General features: G+C 40.3%; 1 protein-coding gene across 2 annotated transcripts in view; it reads right to left on the reverse strand.

Moving 5' to 3' along the window:
* The window catches only part of LOC124280549 (RNA polymerase II-associated protein 3-like), a 416,551-nt gene that overhangs the window by 114,493 nt on the left and 285,676 nt on the right, over window positions 1-16,382 (reverse strand). For both annotated transcript variants that reach the window (XM_046716497.1, XM_046716498.1), the window contains exon 6: window positions 10,961-11,365. In XM_046716497.1, the coding sequence (XP_046572453.1) occupies window positions 10,961-11,365 (405 nt within the window). The remainder of the gene's footprint in view (window positions 1-10,960; window positions 11,366-16,382) is intronic.

Consider the following 16,382-nt stretch of genomic DNA (forward strand, 5'->3'; position numbering starts at 1 on the left):
ATTTTTTCCCAATTCCATTATTGATTTATTCAAAAAAATTCTGCTTTCTAGTTGCAAGAAATACTTAGTTGGTTTTTTCTCCTTGTTCAATCCATTTGGCCATAGATCTTATGTATAAACCTCTTGTCTTTTGTCTTGCTATATCCTCCAAATCATGTTTCAGTTCATTTACTTCTTTCATCATTTCTGCCTTTTTAGCATTTCATTTTATAGCTTGTTCAATTTCCAATTCACTTAGTTTATTTTCCAAAACTTTTTCTCTGTTCAATGTTATTTTCTTCTTTGTAGATGAATAATATATGGCCGTACCTCTTATTTTAAGCAGTAACATTTCCCACAGTAATTGGTCATTTATAGTATATTTTTTCTTCATTTTTAATTTGATATTCAACCTAATTTAGCTGTAGTTATTTTTTGTAGTAGTTTTTACTCATTCCACAAAAGTTTCATCATGGAGTAATGAGGGTTTGTTCCTAATGTGCCCACATCCCAATGTGCCTACATCCCAATTGCAATTTGCCTACAAAAGTTGTGTAGGCACTATGGGAACTGAAAATACACCCCTACTTAGAGAATAGGTATGATCCTACTCAGTGCCTTATCAATTATAATCTACTTAAAATTGTTTTCATAGGTAACAACTTAGTTACAACTGAGCATGGAAATTCAGAAGTAACAGTAATAAACTGAAAAAACTTTTCCGATGTGTTATTTAGGAGATAAACCTACTGTGTTGGAATATCAGAGGTATATAACGAAAATTATAATAGCTCTAATTTTTTTATTTAAAACCTCACACTACGCGTTTGTTTTTAAATCAAATTTAGATAATTTCAGAAAAATCAGAGGTATAGTAGCGTGAGGTTTTAAATAAAACATTTAGAGATATTATAATTTCGTTATATACCTCTGGTTTTCCAACACAGTAGGTTTATCTCCATTCTACCATGAAAATTTTATGAACAATTTCAGTTGGAACTCTTTCTTTGGTTACGCGTCAATACTTTAAGCGGCCTCGCATTCCAATTTCAAGTGGTATCGCCCTAAACAAAAGGGGAAACCCATTTCACAATGCAGTAATAATGAAAGTCAATGATGATCAAATATTATTGGAAAGTTGAATAAATGTAAAATGTCTAGAAATTAACATATTATATATATTTGATATTTGAACATGACGTCTACTCCTCCGGTTCATCATGACAAGGACACCAAAACTCTGAATGTCTCCGCAAAGATCTTACAGGTGTGTAATACTTCAAGTGGGTCCAGTGCTGACATGTCGGGTGTGTACACTGCGCCCAAGTTACAAACACCAAAGATACACAATGCTTGACTTCTTCTGGTTGCCACTTCTTGTGTTTACAGCAGAGGTCACTGGGGTCATCGAATTGTGATTCTTCACTACTCATGGAGTCATGATCTGAAACTCTGTTATTTGTCACGATGCCAGAGGTGCAAAGAATTGGGGACTGTGAAATGGTTTTCCGTCAAGTGGTTAAAGTCGATTTATTCTTTGGTGCGACTTTTCTAGGCCTGGATTTCGTCTGCTGCGTTCCTTGATGTTCGACAATTTTTGCCATAACATTATCTTCATTGATAGCTTTTCCCCCTACTACAGACCTTAGAACTTTCCGTTTCTTGGTTGGTTTAGCTATCCTTGTCAAAACTTGTTCCGCATTTCAGAAGAAATCGACACATCTACTGCTGCTGTCGTCAATATTATCGTCAGTGATAAATGGAGAAGGACTGACTGATGATGATTCAACATCCAGCATGGAGCTGAAAACAGTTGATGGAAGAAATATGCTGCGCTTTACTGTGTTCCTGTCAAAGGGATATATATTCCACTTTTCCTGAATGACTGTAAATTCGCCGGTGTAAGTGCTGCACAATAAGCCTTACATGCAATCTCACAAACACAATATCTGTTGATCCCAGATGTTGCATGTTCACGCATGAACTTATATCCCATGTCGTTGAAATTTTTTCTCAAACAGACCAAAACATCCAATGTCCATAGGCTGCAAGACATGTGATGTGTGAGCAGGCAATACAAATAGAATTATGTGTCTCTCCCGTGCCCAATTGATCAATGACAGTGATACATGAGACTTGTGACCATCGTACAAAACTAGGACTGGATTGTCGGCGTTGGTGGTAGAGCATATTTGATGAAATGAGTTTCAAGGTACTTCTGGAAAATTTCTGTGTTCGACCATCCAAATTCACTAACACTTCCTGCAGTACCGGCAGAACTGGCAGTCAGCAATTCTTCACGCATTTGCTATCCTTTAAAGACAAAATAGGGCGGTAATGCCATGCCGAGGGCATTTCCACTGCCTATAACAGTAGTTGTATTTGATCTAGGTGTTGTCAAAGCCACGGGGACTTCGGTGCATGATGAAACTACATGAGGTGGAGTGTGATTCTGTACAATGCCCTTTTCATCAATGTTGTAGATAGACTGAGGCCCATTTTTCAAGTTGTACTTGTCCAATATAGTGTCAAGCTCATCAAAATATTTGCTGACGGTCTGCTCTGATGTTGCTTTGGCTCGCATAATTTCCATAGAACGTGGTTTCTGAACCTTAAGTTCCGGCCATCGTTTCAAAAAGCTGTAAAACCATTGGCGAGAGGGGGGTTTCATCATTGGTTTTCTTTCCTAGGCAAACTGCAAGATCTGTAGCCAAAGCTGTAACCTCCGTACTTGTGTAGCCGTATCCTAAGGAAGACATCATCTCAATATGAGTGACCAGTTTTTGCTCTTCTTCCTGAGATAATAAGGTATCGGACCCTGATCGTACACATTCCAAGTCAACTTTGCCCCTAATCAGATCATGCAATGTAGAATACAGCAGTGAAAATGTTCTAGATGCACTTTTGATACCTTTCCCTTTCACTACTGCCTCGTACGCATTTTCAATTGCCTCCAAGGAATATCGCCTGTAACTGGCCTTTCCAGCATTGACAACAGCCTAAAAAGAAAAAAACAGCCCTGGTTCCTGATTTAGATTCACCCAAAACGTCTATAGAACGAAAAAACTGATATAAGACATTACCCAACTGACCTTCCATAGGTTTTATTTTTAGCGAGAGTGTCATGCGATTGTCATGTGACTTTTTGATAACCGATCAACCTTCTTAGACGAAACATCGATGACATTTTAGAATCAGAAATTGCTTATAATTGGTACTATTCAAAGTGGTAAGTTTTGAATTTGCGATCCTGGATTAAAATACTTATGTTTCCAATAGTTTTGAAATACCTTACATTTTGTAACTTGATTCGCAGCCTTTTGTCATCGGAGCGAGAGCAGGGATTGTGTTGTTGACAAACACAGCGGTGATGACATCATATCTTGTAAACTCCAGTAATAATCACGATGTAAAATGGCAGAGCAGAAACATATGACGTGGGAAAACGTTACCGTACGATATATTTTTTAGAAAAAAAATGTTGGGCTAGGCAGAACGGTTTTAAGTGAATTTTGCAGCTTCTGTAATTGTGTTTTACTACTGCTAAATTTGAAACCGTACATATTTCTCATAAATATATCATTTTGTTTGATTTGATAGCCCAACTGTATATCTATGTGGACGGAAGTCTTTAAAATTTCTTTGGTGTTCGATGTTAATGCATCCTCAGTTACCGGATCAAGATGAGTGGCGATAGCGTTAACTAAAGCGATAGTAAATTTAATATGGAAATTATGAAACAGTCTATTGCTTAATCTAATTTCACATAACATAGAATCAACGTAAACATATTTTTCTTGCTGAATTTTTATTCGGAAAGCCGACGATGTTTTGATCTTGTTCGACTGAATATGTTTCTATGCTTGTATGTATTAACACCTATTTCTGTGATTTGCGCAAGTAGTGAAATCGTTAAATCCATCTTTGAAGACATATGTGCAATTTCTGACAGCAAAATCGACGTAATCTATCGGTGCATCGGTAGCTTGTTTGGTGTCCGCCATGTTGGTGGTCAGACGAAAATTGTGCATTTCCGTAAACCATGTATAATTGCGCACAGAAAATCAGAGACCTGTATAACGTGATTATATACCTCTGAATGACTTTAATTAACCAATCACAATCCAGTATTTACTGAAATCATGGTGGAATGTGACTGTAAGAGGTATGTAAGGATCCCACTATCAGTAATGTTCATGCTAACATGGCAGACAAGAGCTACACAATGGTATGAGATACCCGCCTGAACGTCAGAAGACAAGCTGCCACACACTGGAAATGCGTTGTCAGAGGATGCAAGGGATGTTGTAGTACCATAGGTGACCACATTGCCACACTCAATGAAGTCCACACCCATGCATCAGAGAATGAGGACCAGACCTGTCTACTGAGCCGACTTAAACAGCGTGTTGGTAATGACATCAATACTGTTCAGCAAATTTACGACAACGAGATAGCTTCACTCGACAACGATGCTGCTGCTACTGTTGCCACTTTCCCAAGTGTGAAATCAGGTATGTACCGCCACTGCAGAAAAGTGCTTCCACCTTTGCCACAGACTACAGAGATGCTGGAGACTCCAGCTGACTCAGACACTATATACATGGATGGTACCTTCTTCGTGTGTCCAAATCTCTGGCTGCAGCTGTACACTGTACATTGTCTTGTAGAGGGGGAGAATGTTTCCTGTTGCCTTCTGTCTCCCACCTAACAAGTCCTGTGACACTTACACCAGATTGTTCACCTTGCTGAATGCAATAATCTCTGTGGATGGTATAAATCTGGTGCACAGTCATTGCATTCTGTTGAATATGTAGTTGAAACTTCATGCACACACGAATATTTCTCATGTGATAATACAGTGAAACTCTATAGTAACAACCAGTGTAGTCATCTGTCGAGTTTTGAAGAACTACCGGTGTACCTCCAGTCAACTCCCTGTATGACGTCACCGGTACATCGTTAGGCTGACTTCCATGATATTGGATGCAAAGATGGTAGACTGAGAGCGTTCATATGAAGTTAAGAACAGCTCTAATTTCATAAGTAGAGAATCTAAAAGAGCTGGTGGCGAAATGTAGAAATTGTAGGAGGATGTGCTGATCTCTTGAGCTAGTAGACAGTCGTCAATGTAAACCTTAAACACGATGCCTCGGTGAAGCAGAAACTCAGTGATGTGTATCATAATGTTGGTTAAAAGCCAAGTCAAACAAGAGGATCCCCATTAGTAGAGGTCTGTACAGCTGGTATCAACACTGAGGGGTAGATTCGCCAAAATTATCTCTCTTCAGAGGTAATTATAATCAGTAGTTAGAAGCCCCAGCTGAGGGCAGTGTTCTCGAATGGTGTTTCAAAGTAACAGGACATTGGGTCTTGTAAGTTTCAGATGTCTGTCTGACCCACTGAAAATTCACAGGACCCATAGAATAAAATTAAACACACATTTGAGATTTAACATTTATGATTTGCATTGAAATTATTAACAAACATAAGATGTATAAACAGCAAACACGTGTCACATGTCACTTATAACAACTTCAGTCAAAGTCATTGTGAAATGTACAGTCAGACACTGGGGCCGGCGGGTTGTAGACTTCTATCGGACCGTTGGCGAATCTGCCGGATTTGTCAGAAGGTCTGACGCTATTCGTGAACACTGTGAGTGTAGATACCATGAAGGGGTCCCCCCTTGGAGGAAGGAGAGGGGAATTGTCAAACATTGACAGGTGAGATTGGCAAACTCTGCGGTAGGACTTGATGATAAGGAAACACATCGAGTTGCCGTACTTGCTTCAAAGTTGTTGCCATGACTTGCACCGTCAAGTCAAAGTCCATGAGAAGGTGTATCTTGGGAATAATCTCAAGACACAGGTAGGTTCAGCTGCATTGCTGCGACAAATAGGTGGAAATGAACGGGATCGCCAAAGCAGACAGGTTCATCGAACCTAACATCAAGTTCGAAGGTTGAGATGCAGTGGCAGAGACAAAAGGTGTTCGTTGAACATAGATCAGTGAACACTCAATGCCGAGGGTAAGTCCCCGAAGCAGGCTAACGAGGGATCGCCTAAGGTGGTTGGTGATGAATCACCATAGAAGTCATAGGCGGGATCGCCTAATCAGGAGGGATCACCGAATTGGCAGGGATCGCCGAATTGGCAGGGATCGACGCACCGGCAGGGATTGCCCCACTGGTAGGGATCGCCGAGATTGTTGAACTGAGTTTGTAGCGCCGAACTGATGGGGTCCGCCGAACCAAACGGAACGCCAAACTGGGTTGAAATGCCATACTGAATGGATTGTCAAACTAAGTGTGAGCGTTGAAATGAGCGGGATTGTCGAACTGGGAAGTATCACTGGTGCCGGCGGTATTGCCGAACGTTACTCAGCACTGCCATAAGTGATCATAGAAGAGGGGGCAGTAACAGGAAGCAAGTGTACCGCTGTAGAGATGAACCCCACGGAAACAACCACAGGGGGAAAAAGGCCGACCTTGGGAGAGAGATTGCCGATCCCAAAGGGATCACCGACACAGGAGGGATCGCCGAACCTGTGGAAGTTGAACCCAAAGGAAAAGGTTGAAGGATTGCCGATCTGGAGTGATCAGAAACATCAGACCGCTAAACGTAATTGAGAAGGCGACCGTTAAAAAAACACCACTCTAGTGGGACAAACGGCCTGTCTGTCAAATAGGCTGGGACTGCTGAGGTGTCCGAATGGGGAGGGTGGGGAGTGATCGGGCGGGAGAGAGACCAGAAAATTTGTTCAACTCTGCTTACAGCACGTTTCCACTCCAAGGTTGAAATAAGAGAGAGAAGTGCATTACGTGAGATAGGATAAGTTTTAATAATTATATTTGTGATTTTCACTTTGCTGATGTGACTTTAAATTCAAAATTATTATTAAAAAGAATAGCAGTTCCTCTTGCATTGCTCTTGAAGTGACTAAAGTAGCATTCCTTATAGCCCCAATGTTGCTTAATTAGCTGTTCTTGCTCACTACAGTCCGTTTGAGTCAGAAACGGACCGATGAACTGCACATTTTATTATTGTACAAAATTGCCACATAAATATAAATAGTACACGTTTATCATTTACTAATACACAACAGCTTTCTTATATTTGAAAATTTTCCAGACTCCACCAAAAAAAGTTGTTTAAGAAACTATCATCATTGAAAACGCAAAAGTTGTTATCTGTCGCGGCGGGGTGAAACCGCAGAAACGGTACAGCCAGTCATGGCGGGGGACATCTCAAAATCTATTCCGGGAGACCTACCGGTTCCTCGTCCATCGTAGTGTCATAGTCACGACTTAACTCATTAAGGCTGAGAGACGCATATATGGGGCAAATTAATCAGCTCCTCACAGCGAGTGACGTGTTTATGGGGCAGGTAATTAGCAGTTTCTCACAGCGAGAGCCACATAGAGTCGTCAACAGAAAGCACCTCTTATTCAGCGAGAGATGCACATGTGTGTTGTCAAGGATATAGCCAATAACCAATCTCTATCCCAGCTGCTGAGTGACCAAACGTGCTCTTCAGAAATTTCGCCCACACCCCATCACCTGTCCTTTCCTCTGTGACAGGTATCTCATGATACAATTGGTCGCAGATAACATATGACCAGCCACTACATTGAACAGTTGAGATACCGAGGAAATTTGATGACGCCCTATCACGTGACTCTTTGTTTTATGTCTATGCAAGGAATATGTAGTATACATTTTGTATATATATGTTTGTATGGTCACGTATGTTTTCTGCATTAAATCTGTATGAATTAAAGTGCAATGCTATGAATGTGCTTTGTGCTAGTCACAGACTAGCGTTATAGTACTTTCATTAAAATAATTCGTAAACACTAGAAATGTATCGGCAAAACCGCTATTTTCGTCGAAGATTATAAAGTATGAAAGTAAATTCTTCTTTACAGTATGTCATTGTCATAGATGTTTTGTAAATTTAAACCTCACACAATGATATAAGAGAGAGAATTTGTTAACGTGTGTCTCATCTGTTACATACAAAGAATACATGTGTATGCATATTGTGATAAAATATAAATGTACAAGCCGACAAAAGGTCTACAAGAGAAACTTGCAATAAAATTACATAAAGCTTGCAATACACGACATGTATTCACACCTGATTTCTTTCAACATATATCTTTACGACACAATTAAACAATCAGGACTTGTTTGTACAACTAGACAGTTTCCTGTGATCCCCGAAACCTGCCAGGGAAATCAGGTGTGACTAGCACTAATTAGTCTCGGCACAGAGAGTGGCCAATCAGCGAGGGCTTCCAGGTGTTGAGTAGTGATGGGGCTCTCGGGCTTAATGAGTTAAAGGGATGACAAGTGGTGCCACAGTTGCCTGTTGTAAGCCATCCCGAGACCAGTAACCTTGTTCAATGACGTTAGCTACCTTGTTGACACAGTTTTGCCAAGTTTCAGTCGTGATTTTGTTAAGGGATTCCTTAACCAAAACCTCTACGTCACGTAATCTAAAAGTTGTGTTTGATCTGGCAACATCTCCTTTGACAATACCCCATATCATTTCAATGGGGTTAAGGTCACAGTGATAGGGTGGAAGTCGCAGAATATCGTGACCCTTACATTTTATGTAACTGTCAACATTGTAGAAAGGTTCACCTTTGTGGGGTTTTATGATCTCATATAGCTGAGGCTTCGTTGCCTTTGAAGGCAATTTGTCGAGCCATGATATCATATCACCTTTTCGACTGTTCGATGTCGGGGCTTTACTGTCGGGGTCCTGCAAGCTGTGGAATGGGCATTGTCCATTACGATAAAGGACTTCTCTGGTAGAGCTGGTACCAACTTGTTTTTAACCCAATCGAGGAAAACCGCACCATTCATCTTGGAATGGTAGTCTCTGTTATCTGTGGACTTTGCCCTGAATACCAAGTCGCAGCCTGGGAGAAAGCCTTTGCTGGAGCAACCAGCATGGAGAATGATTAGTCTCTCTCCTTTCCCTAGAGGCAGCTTTCTACGTGACCCCTTATCACCCCCATCGGGTACCCACTGACTGCTGGCAGTGTGCGAGGCATTGACCCTGGTCTCGTCCAAGTACACTGGCTCGAACCCTTCCTTGCGCTTCTTCTTTATAACCCTGAGAAAATTATTTCTCAAGCGAACGATATCAGGGCGTTCACAGAGTACTGACCTATTTTCCCCCGAAATTTTCTTATAACGATACCCGGAAGAGTGTAAGAGTCGCCAGAGTGCGTACTTTGATACTCTGAGGTTGTGTTCTTGCTTCAAATGCTTTCTTAAAATTTTCAGCTACATGTATTTGTTTTCAGAATAGAGCTTCTTGATAGACTGCCTTACAAGGTTCTTTTGAAAGTTGTCCATATGTTTTAATTTGTGTGATTGTGACACGACCCCTACCTGCTTCGCATCACCCGCACAATGTTTGTGTTCCAGAACATTTGTCAGTACCCATGCTGATACTCCTAAAGCTTTTGCTGGCCACTTACGGAATTTATTAATGGCATGGAAACAATCGTACACTTTAATCATCAACTGTTTCACATCAACATTCAACTTCATTTTTCATCAGGCATGTGTATCCCGTGCCAGACGAGATAGTGGCTGTTCCATTTCTGAGGTTTCACCCCGGCGCGACAGATAACAACTTTTGCGTTTTCAATGATGATAGTTTCTTAAACAACTTTTTGGGTGGAGTCCGGAAAAAAATTCAAATATAAGAAAGCTGTTGGGTATAAGTAAATGATAAACATGTGTACTATTTATATTTATGTGGCAATTTTGTACAATGATAAAATGTGCATTATCGGTCCGTTTCTGACTCAAACGGACTTTAGAGAAGTGAACATACTGAAGGTAAAATATGTTAGGCTTTTTCAGTCTTAAAAATCTAAATTCTTGTTTCCTTTTGAGAGCATTGTTTAAGAGACAATATTTTCAATTGTTCCTTGTATACACTGCAATTTATTATCCTACATTAAAAATGATAGATATTTGGATACAATATGGTCTGATAAATTTACAACACTTTGGGGGGTTATTTTGTAACAACTCATTTGTAATGACAACAATACTTAAGGGAACTTTTTTGGTACAACAAACATATGAAAAGAAAGCAAAAATAAAACATGAGTACATGTTTACTTTACCGACTTCCATATAGGAGACTGGTGTTACATGTCATTTACCATTAGATTGATTTGGCTTTAGGTCAATAATAAAACTTAATGTTTGAAATATTTTAAATGTTAACAAACTTGTATGAAATCAAGGTACACACGTACATTTCTAATGAAGAAATAATAATTATCGACAACATTGTCAACATTACTTCACTGATATGGAATGAAGATACATTTCTAAGGGTTGAATATATGAAGAAATAATGATTCTCCACAGCATTGTCAACATTGTTTACAGCGAAAACATAAATCTTGTTGGCAGTGGCCTAATATTCTGATAGTACATCTCTGATATGAAATGAAGATACGTTTCTAAAGGAGAAAAAATAATTCTCGACAACCGTGTGAGCTCACTCATATGAAATGAGGATATTCAATATGATTGGCCCAGTTTCTTCCAGGCATCATGATGGCCTATTGAATGGGCTCAAATTAATCCACACAAAAGTCACCTTTTGTTATGCTTTTCTGCTGAGAAATGAGATGAAAGGGTCTTTGCAACAAGTTAACTAAAAAGTGGTATGTCAGCTATTACATTGTCCATTCAAGTCCAAAATTCACTTACCCTGTACAAGCTATGATAATGTTCTGATGACAAATTACACAAACTACTACCAGGTAATCCAGGCCAACTGTCTGATGCCATGTTGATCGACTACAGTATCTGCCAGAACCATACCTCAACAACAACAGCAACATTGATTCAGGAGTCATAGGTGACAATGAGGAACCAGTCAACTTATTTTGACCCCTGTTCTGGTGAAATATAAATGTTTTAAAAAAACCTACCTTGAAATAGTGAAAGAATGCTTCCTTGTTTTGCTTCAGCACTTTGTAATCAGACTGGAATTGAAATGAAGTCTGTGGGACACATTTTCCGGAGATGTCTTGTAATGACGCTGAGAATGTTGCATCCATAGGCAAGCTCACAATACTTGACGAATGTCCTTTTTCTGCATCACTGGGGGCATATCTCTGTTTTGATTCCACATCTCCTTGTTTCTTAGGAGCTTTAGGTGCAGTTGCCTTTGACGGGGAAACTGATTCAGACACAAAGTTCTGAAACATCTGGTTATCATTTTCAGTCATTCTTTGCATTGATTTATTCTGTTTAAATGTTCCAGTGACACCTGCACCTCCATAACTTATATTTTCAATCCCAACTTCTTCAATTGCAATTCTTCTCAGAGACTTCTGGAAAGAGATAAAAATCGATTAAACTTGAAAGGTGAAAAGAAAACGGCAGCAGACCCATGCCCATAATTTTCTGAAGGCAAAGTTATAAGTACTTATTCTATCATGACCTTGGCTTAATATCTTAACCATGAACTGCACAGAGATCAAGTATATTAAATATTGCAGTAACAACAAAGTGGAGAGTGAGGATCAGTCCGGCACTTGACCTGGTCCAGGCACTTAAAATGCCCCATAATTGTTTTTCCTAATCAGTTATGACAAAACACAAAAACAATACATTGATTTGACCAGACCAAGGTCTTTTAACAGGGCCATGATGCCATACCACACTGGACTCACCTTCACAACAAATATGAAATGGAATTTTTGTTTAAAAATTTCTGTTTCTAAAGACACTGACAAGTAATAGTACATCAGTCTTATTGTGGAATAGGTCATGATAATCACCTATATTGTAACACAGTATTTATCAAAAACAATCAGGCCATGTTAATCAGCCAAACATAACATTTAACCACTTTCAAAATGGCACTGTGTATTCAAAATATGTCTTCCATTTTGATTAGCTGTATATGCAGCCAGTTTAGATTTTTTATCTGAGTATAAAGAGAATTAAATATGGACATAAGTTTTGTAATGATGTTAGGGGCACTGATCCAGAGCGACTCATGTTTTGTGCCAACAATTCTATTGTGTCATCCAGCTGCCATGTGGGCAGCACCTGCTCCCTCGACCATGACGGACACAGGGACTGGGCAGCTGTCAGTGTCTTCCAAAAGTTACACGCATTAAAACAACAAATGTTATGGTTGGTTGCACTGAGGTTCACAATACTGTTACCTTCGATAATTAATGGACTAGTCCAATTGTACTAATCCAAACACAGAGAGAAGAGATTATGCATAATGACAGTGACTTAATTTTATATTGTTTATGTTGGAAAAACAATGTTAAAAAGGAAGTAACTCCATTAGGTTAATGAAAACTCAAAAACATAAAAATTCTATAATCCTGTTTTGATCCAAGTGAACATCGTAAAAACAATCATGCAAAATCTCTGATCCTAGTAAGAATATTTCTGTGTTTCTTATCTGTTAACATAGTTAAATATTTTTCTGGCTCCAAAAGACTTTTTAATTGTACAGCTTATACCTTTTTAATTGTCTGTACAGCTTATACATTGATATCAATAGATCGAAATCCTTAGTTGGTAACTTCATTAGACGATAGCCTGTCACTCGTGCCTCATAATCCATAAAGCCTTTATCAGACCCCGATCTCTTCCCCCAGTGTACGCTAGTGGTCACTATGACCGCGAGCCAACACTTTCCTGGCCACGGGCCGCCCTATATCATGTTGACCTCGACGAAACAGTTTAATGTGAATCTCCTATGATCTCTTTGGTTTTCGTAATGAAGGCTTGCCAGGCTTGTTGTACCCCTTGTTCTATGTACTTTTTTTTCTCTTCTTCGCTGATGCCAGTGCTCTTACAAGACTTGGCCCGGATCTCTTGTTTCATCTCGTGGTACTTGTCGAGTTCAGAGAGGACCAAACGAAACTCCTCCTCGGAGACTTTACTGTTAGTGAGTGCGGTGGAGATGTGGTCGCTTACCATGTTCAGCTTTGCTTCGGCCAGAACCCTGATCTTGTCGTGCTTCGACGCTTTACTATGTAACTTGCGAGATGCAAACTTAAACACTAACCCCACCAACCCTGACACCCCAGCTGTTATTTCGATGCCTAGCACTATAGGTGCGGCTACAATGGTGGCCAACAACCCGGCACCTACCGTTCCTAATCCCATGCTGGTTGTCATAAGGGCGGTATCAACCCAATCCACAACACTGAAAGCTCTATGGTACTTCTTGCATAATGCTGTCCGTTTGTCGCGGTCTTGTTCTAGTTGGCGTTTTATGTCACATAACTGTCTCAAGCGGAACCCGTCTACGGTTTCCAGTGTCTTCGCTACTTCTTCTACGACTGGGTACAGGCCCATCCTGTGCATATAATATACTTTATGAGATATCTTTTAATTGTGTATCCTTTATTACTTGTTCAATATATTTGAGACTTATAAGGTTTAGATTCATGCCCAGGGAAATAGGTGAGAGTTTAATAGGTAAATCTGTGCTTACACGAACCCCCTGGAGGCTTACTTCGGTGAGTATCAAACTCGGTGGGTGTGCCGACCCCAGTTGTATGATGATACGGCAACGTCGGTTAGTGCTCCTGATGCCCCAGTGTATTGTCACCCCAGGTAAAAGTTGTTGTTCCATGCCGTCAGGATCGTGTCTTAGATGGACTTCTATGACAAGTGTGGAGAGCGGTCTCATAGTAAGAAAATACAATTGGGAATCGGGTACGTCAAACCTTAACTCTGCACCACCGTATGCACTTATCATGTTACCTGTGTGATTTGGTATTAGAAGAGCTTCTACCCCACCACCCGAAACGAAAGACCCGATTAACTCTTTCAACACCAGTCAACCAGAGGCATTTACTGCCATGACACCGAGTTCCCAGAGACTCTAAGGTCATAGATGAAGCCTATGTTTATGAAGGAAATTATAAGCTTGTAAAACGTTATTACTACTACATCTCATACACCATTTAAAAGATCTAATCCCACTGTTGATAAATATGAAGTTTATTTTTATAATATAATTCAAATAATACAACTACGACTTAAATAAATTTATTTTTTAATGAAAAAGCAAGCTTACATTTATAATGTCCAGATAAGCCACGAAAGAAGCAAAAACTATGGCGATTTTTTTCCATTTGTGACATGTCATAACATGTCCGTGCCTTTTTCTTTTATATTTTCATCTTTACGTAATCAGAAAGTTATCATAAAAAGATTTTTTAAATAATATGTATGGTCACCTATTTCCCGATATCAGTGGCTTTCCGCTCAGTAACATGACACAACAACGGAAAATACCTCCGTTTTCGAAGCTTCGTATGAATAACATGGGAGGTGAATCGTTTGATGTCGGGCATCGTTTCCAAAGCTCTGAACATCCACAATATCACTGTACCTGTGCCGAGAGTATTTTCACATTTGTAAGAAGCCATTTTATTGGATAAAGATTGGTTTCTAATGATGCTTTTTCGCCACAGTCTGCTATAAGGTTCGTGATTGGTCAAAATCAGACACGTGACCTAAGGCAGCCAATCCTATTATGGCAATGGATACTGTCCTCGTAAACGAAAACTTTTAGATTTAGACGAAAGCTTTGGGTAAAATAATGCTATTCTGAACATATTAAGCAAGAATTTGCTACATATACATAAATTATGGGACTTATTGGACGTATCGTGCTAGGTTATGACCTGTAACAAAAATGCTTCATGCATATATTTTCGCATTAAACATCGTGTCAAAGCGTGAAGATTGAGGCGGTGAGAGCCGAGATGTCACTTGTCAGTGACTTGACTTACATTACATGATCGCACAAAAAGATGGAAATAGTAATTTTATATGTACGTTTGACAACTTTTATGAATGCTGTTGTTGATTTTATTCCCTAGTTTATTCAATTTATTTAATGATTTCCTCGAAACATCGTTACTTTGCTCTTTGACAATGTTATTGTGGACCTGCTGCTGAAACATGTGTCCGAGAATCGTTGTTTTCAATAACATTGTGAAAAATAGTTTATAATTTTAATTCTGCCGATAATATATGATCAATTGAAATTTAATAAGTGTTTTCAAACATTGTGAAATGTGATAGATTTAATATATGAATCACAAGTCTGGTAGGTTTCTAAAATTATGTCTCATTTTGACGTGACTACTGCCTGGCCGATTAATTGGCCTCCGGTGTCTGGGGACTCATAACGTTGTGGCCCGATTATTCGGCCAGCGGTGTTGAATGGGTTAAGATACCATTGTTTCTAACTTCGGTGACATCTCTATGCTCGTTTAAAGAGATGTAAGGGGCGGTGAGGGTCATGTTGATCAACCATTCGGGTTCTTTAAAGTCTGCCAGGGACACCCGCCTATACACGTTGTCTTTTAAGTGTAGGACGTACAAGGCGTCTTCCTCTCCGTACCAATCGAATCCCTCTGTGTCTCCTAGGTCCCCGAGTGGAATTCGCCGGTAGACTCGCCACGCCTTCGAATTCAGACACCACCTGCAACCCCACGTTTTGCACCCCGGGCTTACTCGACAGCATGTGGGCTTCCATACTCGAGAGTGGGCTGATGACTACCTACGCTTCTGTGCCGGGACGTAAGCCACGAGCAGGGTTCCGTTGTTCACGACTTTGTTTAGGTAGTTGTCTTTGTTCTCCGTGAACACGTAGGGGGAGCCGAGCGTGATGTTGAGAAACCAGTCGATTTGAGAGGGTAACAACACCCACTTGTCATCGCCGGTGAAGACGAGGGTATACTGCTTGTTTCGGGCGACGGTCGTACTCTCGACATCTTCTAGGTCGAACAGTTTGCGACCGAACGATGGGTATACCGACCATCTATTATCACCAATGCGGACTAGGTCGAACCGAGTGTTGTGGGCCGCTCCTGAGGTATCGACTATATCACCTAGGTTTCTACCGCTGGAGGGGACTTCAACGCGTTTGTAAATGCTGTTTTTAAGTACAGTCTACCCTCTACTCCGGGGTCGTCGAACCCGCGTGTGTCCCCGAGGTTGGAGATCCCTACATTGACACATTTTTTCAACCTCATACCGGGTCCTTGAGCTCTAGTCATTTTATGTGCAGCGTTATGCTGAGGTATCCTATATTCACAGGATTATGCTTTATAACTGATATTACCAACTCCGGGATGGTGCCCCGAGTTAACCTCTTGTACTGTCTCGATGAAAACGACTCGGTTCTGCCGTCGTTGTACTTCTCCGTTTTCACCGGTACGGCTCTCAGCAGCATTGAAGGGCGTTCGACCTGAATGTTGTTCGTCGTGCTCAGCTGATCGAGATGAATGCACAGCTCGCGGTACGGGACTAGGTCGGGTAACTTCGTACCCATGACGGTGTTTGTGGGTTTTA

The sequence above is a fragment of the Haliotis rubra genome, unplaced genomic scaffold (assembly GCF_003918875.1).
Source record: "Haliotis rubra isolate DU_JTF1 unplaced genomic scaffold, ASM391887v1 Scf27, whole genome shotgun sequence".
Classification (NCBI taxonomy): Eukaryota; Metazoa; Mollusca; class Gastropoda; order Lepetellida; family Haliotidae; genus Haliotis; species Haliotis rubra.